The sequence below is a fragment of the Talpa occidentalis genome, unplaced genomic scaffold (genome assembly GCF_014898055.3).
Source record: "Talpa occidentalis isolate TD23 unplaced genomic scaffold, MPIMG_talOcc4v2.1, whole genome shotgun sequence".
Classification (NCBI taxonomy): Eukaryota; Metazoa; Chordata; class Mammalia; order Eulipotyphla; family Talpidae; genus Talpa; species Talpa occidentalis.
In genome coordinates this window covers 118,884,021-118,902,576 of record NW_026555331.1, presented here as the reverse complement: position 1 = coordinate 118,902,576, position 18,556 = coordinate 118,884,021, and the positions used below count along the sequence as shown (strand labels likewise).

Sequence of the window (18,556 nt, the reverse complement as noted above, 5' to 3'; positions counted from 1 at the left end):
TTCAAAGTTCTTAAGGCAGGCAACTATTCTATTGGCAGGCAACTATTCCCTTGTCTTTTATGAAGCTAATTTGCCGAAAGGAAAGGAAAGGAGCATTTATTTTTGAGCCTGTGGTAAAACAAGCACTACTTATATTTTAAACTAAATTTGCATGAAAGAGATACCATTCCCAGTTTACAGGCAGGAAAACCTAGGCTCCAGAGATCACGTATATTGTCTAAAAACCCATCCATAGATTTGGGTTTGGAATAGAATTTTCCTGGCTAAATTTCCTCTCTTGAATATAATAGTGTGGTCTTTCTGGGTAAAATCTCATTTTAACTTTAAGAAAAGAATGGTCAGGTTTGAAGCACTTTTGATGTTGACACCAACTCCGTAAACGTTGTGGGGTGTGTCCTAAGGATATCCGTGACTGGAAATGTGGCAGGAGAAACCCAATGGTACTGATTCTGTGGACTGGGAACGAATATGATGGTGTTTCATACACAGTTCAACCAATCTTGCATCCAAATTATTTGACAGTTAACAGTTATTTCTATGGCATTTTGTAAAAGATTATGGTGGCTTGCTAAACAGCACTCCCCCAAATGCTAATATTAGATTCCTGTAGTGGGTGGAGACTTTTTTCTGCCACATAGATGGCTGCTGAAACTCCAAAAGTGCATAGAGCTATGACAAATGCACAGCACACAATGGTTTCAGTATTTTCAACCATACTGTGTGAGATGGAAGTATGTTTTTATTTTTGGTTACAGTGCTATCCTTCAAATGAAAAAGCAAAATAATTGCTTTAGAGTCAATAGAATAAGTGATTAATATTTATTTGTACTAAAGCCATTTGAACATTTACTAGTTCTTTCTCTAGCCTGAAAATAAATTAGTTGATTTCATTTGACTTCCTCTTATAGTTGATCAAGGAATTAACTTTATGCACCTATGTGAACAGATCTGAAGATGCATAGATTTATAGATCTATATTCATATACACATTCATATGCACACACATCCATAGTAGCATGCATACAAATAAAACATCACCAAAATATTTACAAATTAAAATATTTGATAATAATAACAGAGAGCTTATGGTTTTCAATTCAGAAAGGTGTGGAATGTACAACTTAAAAGTGGCTGCAGTAAAATTTCTGCCTCAGGGTAAAACAGAATGAGAAGCTCATAATCCATGAGAACTCAAAGGAAATCTAGAGACAACATAAAAACAAGCATTTAAAGAGATCAGAGACTGCTAAAGCAACAAGGTCTAGATAGCTTAAGATTTTGAAGAGGCACGAACCCTAGAGAGATGAAGCAAGAATTTGCAGCTGATTTGGTTGATTCTGGGATCTGGGGAGAATCCAGACTTGGCCTGAGAAGAAGGCTACTATTTGAGAAACCAGCAGAGAGTTGAGATGTCTTGAGAGATTAGAGTGATAAAACATTGATTAGAACGATCTCAAACACATAGTCAATTATCCTATAATAGCATTTGTCATATTCTGAAGCTGCAAAGTCTAGCATCAAAAGCAAAAAACTAAGACCGCCAATTTTCAGCAGTATATAGAACACTAAGAAAAATTTTTTTAAAATATTGGTTTTCAAGACTTGTCAAGGGGAAGAAGTCCCTGTGTGACCACACGAGGTCAGGGTTCATCCTATGAGATAAATCTAGACTGCCCTTATAATTATATGGCTCAAACTAAGTACAGTTTGCACACTTTTAAATGGTTGAGAAAAAAATTTTAAAAAAGAACAATATTTTATTGTGTGAAAGTATATGAAACTCAAATTTCTGTGTCCATAAACAAAATTTTATCAGAATATTTCCATGCCCTTTATTTATATATTGACTTCTCCCACTTTTTGGTACAACAATGAGTAGTTGCAAGAAACTGGGTAACCTGCAAAATCTAAAATATTTACTATTTGGCCCTTTACAGAAAATGTTTGCTACGGTGCAATAGATTGTCATTTGAAAACACTGGTGGGCAAACACTCTAAGACCTGGAGCAAAACCAGAGATTGGGTCTTACCAAAACTCTACCCAACCTCATATTCAATCAGCTCCAGATTGGATTAAAGTAATTATTCTCCACCTTATTTCCCTGGAGGAAGAAGAATTATCTTTATGGGAAAAAGATATTGCCATTTTGAGCTGCTGCACTTTTAATACACATTTACACATATTCCAGCATTCAGAAAGCTACTCTACTTTGTTTGATCTGCATTTAATTGTGACACAAATAAAGAAGCTTAATTTAACTACTAAGCTCAAAAGCAATCCATTAATATCCAATGCTTTAAACAATTTTAATTTTTGTAATTTAAAGAAAACAGAAATAAAAACAGAAGTAGCAATATTACAAAAAAAGCACTTTTCTTGACTAGAAAACTAAAAATGTGTCTGGAATAATTGCATTCTAACTAGATTGTAATTTCCATTATGAAACATTTCAATATTATATGGATTAAAATCTATGAATCATTTATTTTGTAGAGAATGAAAATAGTTATTGGCCAGTTATAAGTCACTTTGAGCTACAAGACTGAATTCTAGGATCATTTTTCAATGACACATGCCTCACAGATCCTGTCATCATCATATTTTAGGCATCAACCATCTTGAGAAGACAGACAAGTACAGATGTGGGAAAAACTGATAACATTGAAATATTATAATTATGCAATGTGTTATGCCTCCATTTCTCCTAGGACTTTAAGACTTGACTTTAATAGCTGTTTATAATGAAAAGAACAACTCAAAGGACTAAGACAGCTGAGAAGTACAATATGTCACAGAACTGTAAAACTGTTAAATTCATTTTAATTAGAATATACTAAGGTTTTATGTATGTGGCATAAGTAAATTGTAACCCCCAGATATTACAGATCAAGCCATATAAATTTAATGACCTATCACAATTTTCAATACATATCTTATTAGGATGCCAATGAAATATAACCTAATTGTTCTCAAAAGTCCAGGTCACTTAATCATTTTGTGGGATTCAATCACATCCAGTTGCACTATTACACGGAAGGTACACAGATAAAGCTATGAAGATATTATTAAATATAGTGATTAAAAACTGAACGTTTATACATTCAAATATATATATATATAAATCATATAGTCTAAATTCTATTTAACTCATTAGCACAAAGTTACCTGATAATACAGGATGAACAATATTACATAAGTATTATCTGAGAAAGCTAGAATTAAAGTTAAAGTGAAAGGACATTTTAGAATTAGAGATTTTAAAAAATGTTGACATTTAAAAAACATTTAAAGAGCATAAAAACTCTTCAGTACTTTCTTCACCTTTTAGAGCTTCTCAATGACAGAGGCCTCTGGCCAGGACTCTAGTAATTTGATCAGATAAAGGCTGTGAATGTAGTCAAGTAATAATTCAAGAGAGTATGCTATTTTAATATAGATAAATTATAAGTACTCTGACATTGAGCTCAATATTTCCAAAAATTCTAAGTATCATCAGTAGATTTCATCTATACAATTTACTAAAATAAGATTTACATTTACCTAGTTCTCAAAATTGCTTTAAAAATCCTTGACATATATAAAAACAGTCCATTTTAAGCAAGTTAATATTGCACTGGAAACTAGAAAAAACAAATGCTCATTCAGCATCTACATGCAATTAGTTATTAGGTATTTCCTTATATGTATTGATCTTTATATCAGTGGTTCCTTAATACTACTAGTACGCTATATAACTGAACAAAAAAGTCAAATATTATGTCTAGTGCCAAACACTGTTTCTCTATAGATCATAAGTGATTCCAATGAAAAGATCAGAGTTCTCAGAGAGACATACTGCAAACAAAAAGTCCTGAGTAGGTGGCGGAAAAGTCAGGCCAGGAGTCAGACAGAACCAACAGAGATGACAGAGAAGTGGTATCCAGCAGTCTCAGAGAGAAAAAGAGCCACATGGCACTGCTGAAATGCCGAGTTAATTCTCGCTCCTATCTGAGCACTAAATATTACAGCTTTAAAACAGTTGCAACTATATTATTGCTTCGTTACATGAGCCCCTCTTTTAAGAAATACAAACATTCTCAAAGTGCAATACTGAAACACCATAAAAACTTAATAACCTACCATTTTCCTTGCATTCTTCAGGAGGTTTAGCCTTTTTCGCAAGTCGTGGATCCAGCCATGATGTTGTCTTTGTGTTATGGCTGAAAAGAAAAGAGATCACTCTGAACAGACACATACTGAAAGGAATCAAGTTTATTCCTTAAGAAAAAAAAAGGGGGGTTAGTCCAACAAAATTGCAATCGATACACTTAATTTGCTTACTGGTTCTAAGTAGCCCTGAAGGAGGTGTAAGAGTAATTGTGCAAGGCAGCTGTAAATTTGGCAACCTCAGCTCCCTGTCCTCAAAGCAGCTATTTTTATTAAAATCAACTAGAATGTTGCCAAGTTAACCTCATTGAAAATGCAGAACTCATCCAGAGCAAAAGGAATTTATTACAAATACAGGATTCTCCAGTTGGAAGAGCACAGTTCGTGGGCTCTGATACTGATTTCTGAGTTTTGCAAAAGAATTATTTTCATCTTAAACCTGCCCTTTTCATAAATAGTTGTTTTGTTACTCTAACTACAGAGCTGGCAGAGGCAGTACAAAAGTGATGCAAATTACAGCATGTTCTGGGATTCCTACATTTTCTCAAAAAGTGATTAATAGCAATTTCATTAACCCACATTTAGCTAACTTCTATCTAAATACTTTCCATCCCAGATAGGAAGATAGGGAATAAAAATGTCTGGTTTGTAATGTTTTTTGGAATGAAATTTCCAGGAATTATAATTTTAATGACATTTTTATTTTGGAAAGAACTTTTTTTTGTACACCTTTTGCCAGAAATTAAAAAGCAAAGAGGACTGGTCCTTAGCACATTGTTTCCTAAAGATGTCTTGGAATCACCAGGTACACATATTAACACAGTGTGTTCAGGGTCCTCAAAGAACTACCACATCAAAATCTATGAGGTGGGACTACAAAGTTCCCATAAGTGACAAGCATGCCAGGTGATTCTTATGCACATTCTAATTCGAGAATCATTCAGTGGCTCAAAACTGCTCATTGGAACTCAAATCTTTACTGTGCATAGCTGTCTCAAGTGATCTCATCTACCAAAGGACAGGTTTTCAAGGATGTGACATTTATGAGCGCTTTGGAAAAAGAATGAACAAAGTCACAGGTGCGGAAATGTGTGAGGCTTATGCAGGAAAGAGTTAGAAGGCTAATGAATGGAATATGGAAGTGAAGAATGGAAAGTAGGTTGAAAATATAAATTGAAGTCAGAAACAGGGATATTGTGATTTCCTAGTCACAATGCTAATAGCATCAATTTCAACCTATTGTCTCTTTCTTCAATGAAATTTAGTTACATCTTACTGTAACAGACTGCAAGTGTTAGCTAGATAATCGGATAATCTGTACTTAAAATGCAGGAATCCTCTCAGCAAATTTTATAGCCAACTTCTAAAGACTGAATGCCTACCTAATGAAGGAAATCTCAAGGCAGGAAGCAGAAAGGGTGAAGTCAAGATGGGCAGTGGGGAAACAGTTCCAAGGTGTTAAGCACTCTCCAAAGAGCATTTTCTGGATATTCATCCCATCTGCACATATGAAGAGCCATCTCTGATTTGAGAACTGAGACATTACGATTCTTGGGTCATGAAGTCTCTGTTCCTGCAGAAGATTCCTTTTTATTTCTGATTTTTGTGTGGGGGAAAAAAGAGCCTCTCCACACTTGCTCGCTTTAGGAACTTTGAGCAGAGCTCTATTTGATCAGATGAAATCTGTGAATTTGGTCAAATTATAAATCATCAAGAGAACCTACTAGCTTTTATTTTCTCCCAGCTTCACTTTGTAAAGTCTGATAGTCCTTATTTATCAAGTTTCAGAAAGATGTAAAGCAGTACAGACACTGGTCCTCAGTTGTAGTCATGTCAATCTCACAATATAAATTAGTTATTTCCTCTGAATAAAAGACTTGACAACCACAGATGGAGATTCTGACTATCCTAAATGTGAGGATCCCTTAAAAATGCTCTTTATAGACACGTTTCAGATCAAAGGGTTTATTTGTGTGTGTGTGTGCATGCGTGCGCACACGATGTCCATTTCCATGTGTTAGAGAGAAATGTGAGATGGGCAAAGAAAATAAATTTTCATTCTTTTTATTCACATCTGCTTTTTCCAAATCCTTCCCCCATTTTGCAGAAAAGTCATTCCTAGGTCTCTAAGACATTCTCAACAAAAGCAAACACATCTATGGAGAAGTATTAAGGGACCATTACTAAACCACAGCAGGGAGTCACATTACCATTTCTATACCACACCACCAGGGTCTCAAGTACTGTCTAATTTAGTAAAGAACTGTGAATTTCCTAGCTTTCCTGAGTTTATATAAAGCATTTCATTACAGGATGATTTTTTTGTTTGGTTGAACCAGCCCAGCATTAACAGTATGTCACTTTAATAAATCTTGACAGATTGAGATTCTTATAGTTAACAGCATTTTTAGCTGATCCTCTGAAATGATTCTAAAAGAAATGTGGGTAGCAGTTACCTCTAGTAATTGTCTTAAGCATCACATGAAGACACAGCATGGTATTTTTTCAATAGTGATTCTGCCAGCCTTGTAATTTGCATTCCTGTTTAAGATGCGGTACAAAGGGGATATTTTTAATGCCATTGGGAGACAGCAGACCAAGTGGCTTTTCCACTGCTCTTAAATTATATTTTTAAACCTCAACAATTCCATTTGAAAATAAGATTAAACATTGGACAGGAAGCTGTGTACCAAATGGGACCATTGAGGGATTTTTCACAATCTGTTTAGTACCTTTTCTCAAATGTGAAGATGAGATTTCCTTTTACTTGATAGAGTGTTGATAGAGCATTGATAGAGTAGATTCAGATGCAGGATGTCAGTTGTGTGGGTCACCAATGACAGGAAGGCAAGATACTAATGTTATATATCATATTTCCATACAGGTTTCTTCAACAGAGACACAGATATGAAGCTTGTGGTTTACAAAGGAACTTTCTCTGCAAGAAATTTTTTTCTGTAGCTGGGGAATGGAACAGCTCTTTTTCTAGGGACTGTGAGTCAAAATAATACACTACTGGGCCTCGCCTGGTGGCGCAGAGGTTGAGCGCTGGGCTGCGAAGCTGCCCACAGCCTCTGCAGTGCTGGTTCATTCCCTGGCCGCCGGTGAGGGTCCCACATGGTGCAACCTCTCCTGCCGTACCCACCACCGCTCCCCTCAGCAGTGTACTTCGCCAGTCAGCCTGTTCTGCTCCCCGCTGACTCTGGTGAATCCTCTCACCCTCCCATGCTTCTGACTGTACCCAGTACTTGTATAAATAAAAAATAAATCTTTAAAAAAATAATATACTACTTTATGAATTTCTATGAGCAAAGTTAAGGTGATGATCATGAAAAGTGAGACTCCAAGTGGAGGAAAGCCAGTAGCTATTCAAGTTCACTCAACGTCATATTAGAAATCTGGATGAAAACTTAAAAAATGGTCTTTTCCAAACCCTGATGTTAAAGTGTCTACAGAATCTTTCTGAAGAACTGAAACAAACCAGAAGTGAAGTTTCATTGAACTCTGCAATTCTCGTTTAAATTCACATCAGAGTGAACTTGAGGGTATGTAATAAGCTGACTTATAATGAATCAGTTTTCTGATATTTTGTAAGTTTAACCTATGCCAAACTGACAAAAGTAGTGGGTTAAATAATAACTTCTTATCTTTTGAAGAAACATTCATCTTGCATAGCAAATACTTCAACTGGGAATGCTGCTGTCTTGGCAAAGCACTGCAAAGTTATTCTCAAGATCTGGTAACATTCCCTGATTGTCTACATTGTTGAGAACTACACTGCACTAGAACTCTCCTGTGCATCATCTCATTTAATGCTAATGAGTCTTAGTGGCTGCATATTTTAAAATCCATTTTGCAGAGAGAGAAAAACAAAGGTTGAAAAAAGCTGGGTAACTAGCCCAAGGTTACACAGCCAGTCCTGGAAAGTGAAGGAGTTAGCATTAAACTCAGGTAAAAGTGATTCCCAAATTCAAAGCTTTTATATGATTTGAAACTACAGGCATACTAAACCTAGCACTTTGCTTTTTATACTGAGGTGTTTTATTTCACTCCCTCAGAGGATAATCAAAGACTCTTTTCCCAGCTCCATTGCCAATGGTTTGGAAATTGTGGCCTTTATCTCTTATTTGAGGATGGTAATCACTGCTTAAACTCCTTTGTCTTGAATGCCTGGTATTTAGTAGGATTATTTTAAATTGCATGTCCATAGAGATGAAAGAGAGAACATTGTTATGAGGAGTCACAGATAAGATCACTGGAAATATTTTCTTCTTATAAACTTGAATGCCTTATTAAAATTACTTGCAAATTAAATTTTCTTTATTTAACTCTGAAACATTCTTTAGAATAAAGTCTTAAAAATTCTGATTTATATATTCCACATGTGAATATTATATTTAGAAGCTTTGCTAAAGAATTAGGAGAGTAAAAAAATGTTATCAACAGGGTAGTGTATTTATTAGGAGCAAAACATAAAATTTTCATATAGATCATGGTGTATTCATCCCTCTATTCCATTTCCTCATTTACTCAAAGTTTTTCAAGACAGGGCAACTTACCCCTTATCAGTTTTCTATGTAGACAAAAAAGGATCCTCAAAGGCGACTCAAGTCAATACTAACTTTAAACATGTCCTCCTTTCCTTCCTCTTTTCTTTCTGGTTCTTTTCCCTCTCTTTCCCCCCACCCCTACATTTATATTGCTACCCAGATAAAAATAATGTTTTCACTACTGTACAAATATTGGATGTTGCTTCTTAACTGAAATTTTATTAGTGGAATATGAAACTTCTATTATTAAACACACTCCTTTCCTTTGTTCCATTTCCTCTAAAATCGTAAAAGACTTAAAACAATGATAAATACATTCGAATTTAAAAAGATCTCCTGAAAAGCCAATGCTGAGCCTCTAATTTTAACTGATAGTTATACTATATATTCCTTTTAGGAAATATTTTGCCAGAAGAATACTATGAGATTGAAATCAATGATACTTTACCTCATGAACTAACTAAACTTTTGAACTAAGTAAACAAATTCCAGATAAACTATTTAGAGTCCATTAACCAATGCAAAATGTGTTGGAAGTTAAAATTTTATGACTAGTAGTAGTCATGTACATCCAAGAACAATAATAACATAAAAAATTGTTGACTAAATTTTATGTATTTTACAAATAAATATTTGTTTTTAACAATATTTAAATTGGCTACATTTTATAATCAAAAATCCTTCCTTTATATAAAACCATTTATAATCAATTTTATAACCATTTATAATTCATTTTATAGTCAATAAAATCCTCAGAATAGTTGTATCACTTTCCAGAAAACTTTCTCTTCTCTATATATCAACTTACAGAGAGAAGAACTATTAAAGGTAATAATCAGATATATCTAATGGATGGCAAACAGTGGAAGCTTTCATTCCAGAATCTCTTGCTTCATAGTTTCACTATTTTTTCTACTTATACATCAGTAATGGACATAAGTTATCAATGATTTTTATAATAATTTGTTTCATAAAAAAAAATTCCTTAAATTTTGGTTGAACATATGAATGTGATTTTGCCGTCATATTATCTTTCATATGCGCAGAAAAATTTTTTAAAGAGATTTTGTTATAAATTGTTTTTTGGATGTTGTGGGTGTCTGTTTCAACCTGTTTTGTCTTAAACACTTATCTTGTCTGGTGATTGCACCTGAATCTTGTGAAGCACAAGAAGAAAACATATGAACAAAAATTCACTCTACCTACTATTTTTGTAATACAGACTATAGAAAGTAAACAGAGGCCAGATTTTGTGACTGGGAGAGACTTGCATGCCAAGCCATGAATGAGAATGCATTATGTTAGTGCTGCTTCATAAAAAATGGATATTTTTTCACCAATGAATTTCCCAAGTAATTTGTCTTCTTTTTAATAAATAAAAGTTTTACATTTCTGGAAATGGTAACTGAGGATTTACTTAAAACTCAAGGGGATATATAAATAGCAACATAAGAAGAAACAGATAAATTGTGAATGTTGTTTAGAATTTAAAATCAATTCAGACTTGACAAAGATTTAGAAAACTATGTACAGCCATGGCATTTTTCACAGATGTGATTCTCACTTTCAAGAATCTGCATTGAACAATCTATTATTTAAGATGACATAATGTTCACTACCATTTGGGAAGATAGTAGTAAACAAATAGGTTCTTGTTGTCATTTTGTTTTTTGCCAAAGCAATAGCAGTCTCTTTTATGTCTCTAACTAAACTGACTGCGAAACAAAGAAGTAATTTAAATGGGATTCCCCAAGCATGTGAACCCAGATTAACCCTGTGTCAGCTCTCCTTTATGGAACATTGAGCCTCAGGAATACTTCATTTCTGGCGACAAAACTTATAAAACAAATACTATTTGTAGTATAGAAGTTTACTTTTTTTCTGTCAATGTTTGTATTCTGGAGGTAGTTTGGGATAACGTTAATGGCTTTGCAGGGTGAGAGCTATGATTCCGTGGGAGTATTAATTTGTTCAAGGGTTCCTCAGAATCTCATCTACAAAAGGGGGGAACAAATGTTTTATAGGATGATCATGATTAATATGGGCAATGTAAGCATCATAGCAGATTAATTAAGAGTAAGAGCTGGCTATGTCCCATGAAAGAACAAATCTTATGAGTTTTGTTGACTATAGCATTTCTAAGGTTTAAAATGTTTCTAGCACATAGTATATGCTCAATAAATGTGTATTAAATAAATGGAATCAAAGCATGCTGGCTTTTTTAATTCTTTTATGACCAAGAGAAAATTACTTATTCAGTTTCTTCAGTTTTATAAAGTGAGAATTAAATGAACACAGTGTAAATGCGTAATATATTAGCTATTACTATCAAGGTAACCTGAGCACAGCCTGCCAAATTTGGAACTCAAATTATTACTAATTTGAATTTACAACTACTATAGTGTCTATTTTAAAATATAATATCAATGAGGCTGATGTTATGATTTTAGGAAACTTATGGTTTTAAACAATATTTGAAAGTCCTTTGAAAATTGCTAAAGACAAGACACTATTAAAGTTCAAAGCATGTTTGGAAGAGTGAATTCACTCACAATTTAAAATTCTGTTGTTTAAAAACATTTCCTAAGATGTTCACCTTTCCCCATTAAACATCATTGCAAATCTGCTTTTATCATTCATCAAAGGAAGCGGTTCTGAAGAATGTGGGAAATATAGTTGATCCATGAGTTCAGTCTTAAGAACAACAATGAGGAAACCCTTGTCTTTTAATTCAGAGCTTGTAAAGTACTGAGACCTATAAACTATTTTGTAGTACAGAGTAAAGCAACTACTTAAAAACATTATTGCCTAGAAGGCCAAAAAGTGAAATGATGTGTTACCTTAATTCAAAACCCACTACACACACACATACACACACACAGTATATCTATTTATCTTTAAAACACATCTTGAAATTAACATTTCAGCATAGGTAGCGTTTTCCTTCTCTATTCAAAATAAATACAGAAATATATATAGGAATATGTATTTTTAAATTTTATACAGAAAAAAAAATTTATACAGATAATCACAGTTCTATTCTCCTTTGTTTCACTTTATTTCTGTTTTATCATCATCTTAATTTTACAGGAGAGAATATTCAGTAAAGTTTAAAGGGGGGGTGTTTTCTAGTAAGGAATCTTCCTTTATTCCGACTCTCGCGATATTTGTACTGGAGGGAAGTTCTTACGAGTATTAGCACTCCCAACTGCACAAATCTCTTTAATTTTTCTTGTCTTCCACCGCTCTTAACTTACTTCACCTTTTCATTTTATCTTCTTTCATTTCCCATGGCTACTCCAGGACTGTATCTGGACACATCATGGCTTGGTCTCTAAGAAAGTCCTATTGTCCCACATTGCTTTTTCTCCTGCCACTGTGTCTTGCTCTACCAGATAGCTACCAAGAGGTTTTTATAACCTTTATTCACACAAAAATGCATTATGATGTCCATAGGAAAGGTACACACAGACCAAGGATTGAAATGTTAATTGTGTCGAATGTACTATAATTAGGAAGGGCAAGGGCATTCAAGAGTAAAGAGCAAAAGCTGTCACGAAAATATCAGCAAATCATTGAGGGAAAAGGAAAGCAGAGTAGCATGTTCCTGCATTTCTCATCCATGTTGGAATCAAGTGAGGGCACCAAAGAAGGCAGGCAGAAAGGAAGCTGCAGTGCAAGATGTGATGGCATAGAAATAACAGAACCAGATGAAAAATGCACAGATCCCTCCCTGTGCTGTAGCACCTGAGCTCATCACCTTGAGCCTTGAGATTCAAAGGTAACCCTGTCAAAGGGAGGAAAGATGGAAACTAAAACGTCCAGGATGAAGAGAGGGGTGGAGGAATGTCTCCCTTCTTTGGGTTTACCTCCTTGAACTGGCTTTATGCTCCTGCTTCCTACATTTTTATCAACACTTTTCAACACTCTCACTTCAGCCCTACTCCAGGCATTTTCTCTTTTAGCTCTGGATGAGTCTCCCTAGCATTAGCTTTCTCTGCCACAAATTAAATTGTCTCCTCTTTGTCTTAATTTTCCACCTTAACCTGTCTCTGTTCCCAATGCCATCTGGTGATCCTTTCTTGCAGTAACAAGAAGCAGATACACAAACAAGCAAAAACCTCAGAATATCTCAAAAGCCTCAATAGCACTAACAGATTAGCAAAATAAAAACTAGGTGATCATTTCATGGGATTCACCAGTGAATACCTACCTCTCTAGTAAGGTCAGGATTTCTTCTCACTATTCCTAATACTCCCTGGGGTGGTGTCTTTATAATGACAGCTCATATTCGGAATGCTTTAGCTACAGGGTCCCAACTTTCAAGTCTGTGTTATCTCACCTTCCCTATGATGCCTCTTCATATCACTTGAGTCCATGAAAAGTATTATAAAATTAAGAAATTGCTTACTAAGTGTTTATAACTATTTGTCTTCCTTCTCCAACTTAACATTTAAGAGCAGGGGCAAAATGTGATGAATCCTTGAATGCTGACACTGACTGACTGGCTATTATTTTGGTAGATGGTCCCAAGTCCTAACAGAGTCTAATCATTTACTATATAGTTGAGCACATTTACTATATAGTTTACTATATAGTTAATCATTTACACAAGTTGAGCACAACTTGTGTCTTACAAAGTCCCTTTTCTTCACAATCATGCACAATTAAAATAGGGAACTTTATTTTATAATCACCAACAATGAATGTTCTATAATTGCATTATTGAAAATATAGTAAGGAAACTTCTTAATCAACATGTTATGCTGGTTTCCTTATATTATTTCCATAGTCTTACTCCATTTGTATTATATAATAAAAATGTGTAATCATCATTCCCCTTGTTCTGAGCATTTATGTGGCATGACCTCACACTGTATTTTGGCTTCTGGTCTGCAGTGGGGGCATACTGTGCTTTTCAATATAACAAAACTCTGTATCTAGGTATAAAGAAATTTGAGGATTTTAAAATATTCTATATGATGTCTATTTTTCAATTAGTAGATTAAAAATGTCTCTGGGTCATTGATTATAGCAATAAAAATAATGCAAGTGATCTTACTCTTCCTTTTAAAAGTGTAAGATTTGTCAAAAGGTGAGTTGAAGGGATTCATTTTCTGCAAAACACTGCATTTCTCATACACATTGGAGTCAAGCAGGGCACCAAGTAATTACCTGATTATGTATTCCCTTGGCCACATGTATCAAAGTTTCCACCTTCACTTGAGAATTAAATAATGGCATGTGGTAACATTTCAATTTCACAACTGAGTTCTGCCTATGGAGATCTAAGTCACAAATCACTCCAGGTTGGGAAAGAGAATCCAGTTTTAATATTTTTCTTCAATAATCAGAGTTTACACATTTTTATCCACTGTCAGCACTGAAAACTTCAGATTCTATTAATTTTTCTCTTTGAGGTTTGTAAAGCATTAAGGGACTAAAGGCTATTGTTCATTTACAACATTTTTTAGTCTTTGTTCTTTCTAATGAGCATTTTGATTCTATGCAGATCAACAATTTAATTGTATGCTAAGATCTTCAATTTAGGAGTTCATTTTTAAAAGTTGCTCTATTTCTAGAAGATAAGGAAAAGGAATGTTGGATTGTATTGTTAATAAAATACACAAAAAATTTGGTTTGGAAAAAAAGGAAAGAAAGATTAGGTTGAAAAAGTTTTACCAGTCGTGGGCGGAGCAACATGGTGGCGAGGAGACAATGCGAGTAAGATCTCCCATTAAAAAAAGTTAATAGGGAGGAAAAGCGGCAGGTCCCAGTGAGAACTGGGACACGGAAGATAAACGGACGACTCCAGCAAACTGCCCGAAGAAGAAAGTTGCCATAAAAGAGGACGAGAAGGGAGGGAAGCGCAGAACCCTGCTCCCCTCCCCCGCCCACAGAGGCGGCACTCTCCGCCCGGCAGAGAGGAGGAACAAACCAAAACGGCCAACAAGAAAAACGGACACAGCAAGCGGGACTGTGAGTGGAAAGGAACTATTGCAGCCACCACACCCCGTGAACGGGAGCTGAGGCGAACCCTGCAGGATCCGCCGCGGAGGTGAGCTCCAGGCGCCATTAAAGAGAGCCCCCCCCAGGAGGAGACCAGCCCCAGCACACAGCCCGGCCGCCCGGTAAGCTTGCGCGGAAAGTGGCGCGGATCCAGACCAGATCACAGCTGCCCAGGTCCCCGCGCCTGCGACCTAGGCTTGCGGGGAGACGGCGGAGGCCCTCCCTGAGTGAGCAGGAACAAGGCGCCCAGGCAGGGGAGCAGGATTCAAAAGGCGCCATTCCCGCGCCACTGATCTGGGCTACAGCCCGCGTCCTGGAACTGAGGGCTGTGGAACTGAGACCCGGGGCACGAAATTAGGGGCGTGGGTTTCCCACGACGGTGGGGCACAAGGCAGACACAGCACCCAAAGCCGTTGAGGTGTACCTACCATCCCGCTCTGCTCCTGTCCCACGGGGTGGAAAATCAGCTCCCAAGGGCTCTAGGAGAGATCTCTGGCGCCACCTAGCGACTTGACCCCAGCACAGGCTACTGAAGGAGCTAGTGGCCAGCTGGGGAGTTAGCCCACACCTGGCTCCTTCCGAACAAGTAGTCTGAGCCCACAGGGAGAGCGAGCACCCACAGCCGGGGCAGACCAGGCGCGCAGAAGAGTGTGCCTGAGACCAGACACGCAGGGAGTGTGTCCCACATCACCATTTTAGAACAGGGACATTTCTTCAGTAAAGACTACCTGCAGAAGGCTTCCTCAGGAGCCAGAGGTGAGCAGGGGAAGTTCGCCACGCCAGACCCCCTCTGGCCTGCAGTCCAAGCCAGAGGGGAGCAGGAACCCACCGCCGGGGCAGACCAGGCGCACAGGGGAGTGTGTCCCCACATCGGCATTTTAGAACAGGGACCTTTCTCCATTAAAGGCTGCTTGAAACTGACAGATGACTCCTGGTAGAACCAGAGGGGAACAGAGAAGCCCACCAAGATGCCGGCCAGTCCCAACAACACAGTGTCCCAACGCATACGGCAAATTAGAAAACAGACAGTAGGGAGGAGAAGAACCACACGCAACCTAGCAACTCTCCAGAGAAAAAGCACACCACAAAAAGAAAGCCAGCCCCCAGATTGCAAAGACAATAACTTGGAAGAATTTCTGAGCCTTCCAGAAAGAGAATTTAAAATTGCCGTGATTAAAAAACTGACAGAAGTCATAAAGGAAAACAATGATAAGGGAAAAATAATCAACGATCAGAAGAATGCAATTGAGTCCTAGAGAGGAAAACAATGGTCAGAAGAAAGAATTGAGTCCCTAAGAGGGAAGTAAAAGAAATGCAGGAGATCAAAGAATTAATGGAAGAACTAAAGAATTCTGGGAAAAGCAATGAAAGCAGAATAGATGAAATGGAAGAACGAATAAGTAATCTTGAAGACACAGAAATAAAAAGAACCAAAACAGAAAAGGAAAGAGAAGTACGAAGGAAAAAGAACGAAGAAAGACTTCGGGAACTATCTGACTCCATGAGGAAAGGAAATATAAGAGTTATAGGAATACCAGAAGGAGAGGAGAGAGATGTAGGAACAGAGAAAATATTCAAAGAGATAATTGAAGAGAACTTCCCAAATGTGAAGAAGGAGCTGAAAATTGATATACAAGAAGCAAGAAGAACACCAAACTTCCACGACGAAAGGAAAAATACAGCAAGACACATAATAGTAAAGCTCCCAAGAATCCAGGACAAGGAAAAAATAATGAAGCTGGCAAGAGGGAAGAAACAGATAACATTCAAAGGAAAACCAATCAGGCTGACATCAGACTTCTCCGAAGAAACACTACGGGCAAGGAGAGAGTGGAGGGACATAGCCAACAGACTCCAAGAAAACAGATGCCAACCAAGAATACTCTATCCCGCAAAGCTCTCCTTCCTCTTTGAAGAAAGAATATGGACCTTCCCAGACAAACAGAAACTCCGGAATTTCATTGCAACTAAACCCCCACTCCAAAAAATACTACAAGGAGTCCTAAAGCCAGAACCTCAGAGGGACGAATAACAATGAAAGAAGGCCAAAAAAAAAAAAAAGTTATTAAAAGAATAAATAAATAAAATCAAAGGAAAGACAAACACAATGGCAAATACAGATGTTAACATATCAATATTAACTAAATGTAAATGGACTAAACTCTTCAATAAAAAGACACAGAGTGGCAGCCTGGATTAAGAAACAAAACCCAACCTTTTGTTGTCTCCAGGAAACACATTTAGCCACAAAAGATAAAAATAGGCTCAAAGTTAAAGGATGGAAAACAATCCTACAAGCAAATGGACCAAAAAAGAAAGCAGGAACAGCTATACTTATATCAGATAAAACAGATTTCAAACTCAAAAAGATAAAAAGAGACCCCAATGGTCACTACATTATGATCAAGGGGACAATACTCAAGAAGAATAACACTCATTAACATATACTCACCAAACGAAGGAGCACCAAAATATATCAGACAACTGTTGTCCTCTCTGAAAACAGACATCAGAGAAAACACATACGTAGTGGGAGACTTCAACACACCACTATCAACAATGGATAGATCAACAAGACAAAAAATAAGTAAAGAAACCAAAGCTCTAAATAAGGACCTAGAGCAATTAGGCTTAACAGACATCTATAGAACACTAAACCCCAAAAAAACGGAGTACACATTTTTCTCAAGCGCACACGGATCATTCTCCAGGATCGATCACATACTGGGGCACAAGACAACATCAACAGATACACCAAGATTGAAATCATATCAACCATCTTTTCTGACCATGAAGGCATCAAACTAGAAATAAACCATAAAAAGAAGGCAAGGAACTTTCCTACCTCATGGAGATTAAAAACCACACTACTGGAAGACCATTGGACTAATGAGGAGATCAAAGAAGAAATTAAAAAATTTTTTGAATTGAACGACAAGGAGGACACTAATATCCTAAATGTATGGGATGCAGCAAAAGCAGTAATAAGAGGAAAATATATAGCAATAGAAGCTCACATCAAGAAACAAGAAAGAACGCAAAGAAACAACCTCATCTCGAAGCTCAAAGATCTAGAAAAGAACAACAAAAAACCCAAAACCAGTAGAAGAAAAGAAATATAAAAACCAAAGCAGAAATAAATGAATTGAAACTAAAAAAAACAATCCAAAAGATCAATGAAACCAAGAGCTGGTTTTTTGAAAAAATCAATAAAATAGACAAACCCTAGCCAGGCTCACAAAGGAAAAAAGGGAGAAAGCACAAATAAACAGGATCATCAATGAAAGAGGAGAAATCACAACGGACACAGCAGAAATCAAAAGAATATCAGTACTACTATGAACAGTTATATGGAAACAAGTTTAACAATCTAGAGGAGATGGACAAATTCCTACAACTCTACAATCACCCAAAGCTAGATAAAGAAGAAATAGAACACCTAAACAGACCAATTACAATTAGCGAAATTGAAATGGTAATAAAAAACCTCCCCAAAAACAAAAGCCCAGGACCTGATGGATTTACAAATGAATTCTACCAAACATTCAGAGACGAATTAGTGCCTATCCTTCACAAACTCTTCCAAAAAATTGAGAAGGAAGGGACAATACCAAACACGTTTTATGAAGCCAACATTACACTAATACCAAAACCGAACAAGGACAACACAAAAAAGGAAAACTACAGGCCAATCTCCCTAATGAACACTGATGCAAAAATCCTCAATAAAATTTTAGCTATCAGAATCCAACAATGTATCCATAAGATAATTCACCACGACCAAGTTGGATTCATTCCAGGGGCACAAGGATGGTTTAACATCCGAAAATCAATCAACGTTATCCAACAC

The 18,556-nt window shown here is 36.5% G+C and overlaps 1 protein-coding gene across 1 annotated transcript in view; it reads right to left on the bottom strand.

The window, feature by feature from the left end:
* MAGI2 (membrane associated guanylate kinase, WW and PDZ domain containing 2) overlaps positions 1–18,556 on the bottom strand; it is a 1,147,386-nt gene that overhangs the window by 368,512 nt on the left and 760,318 nt on the right. The window contains 1 exon segment of the mRNA XM_054692500.1: positions 4,121–4,200. Coding sequence (XP_054548475.1) covers positions 4,121–4,200 — 80 coding nt within the window.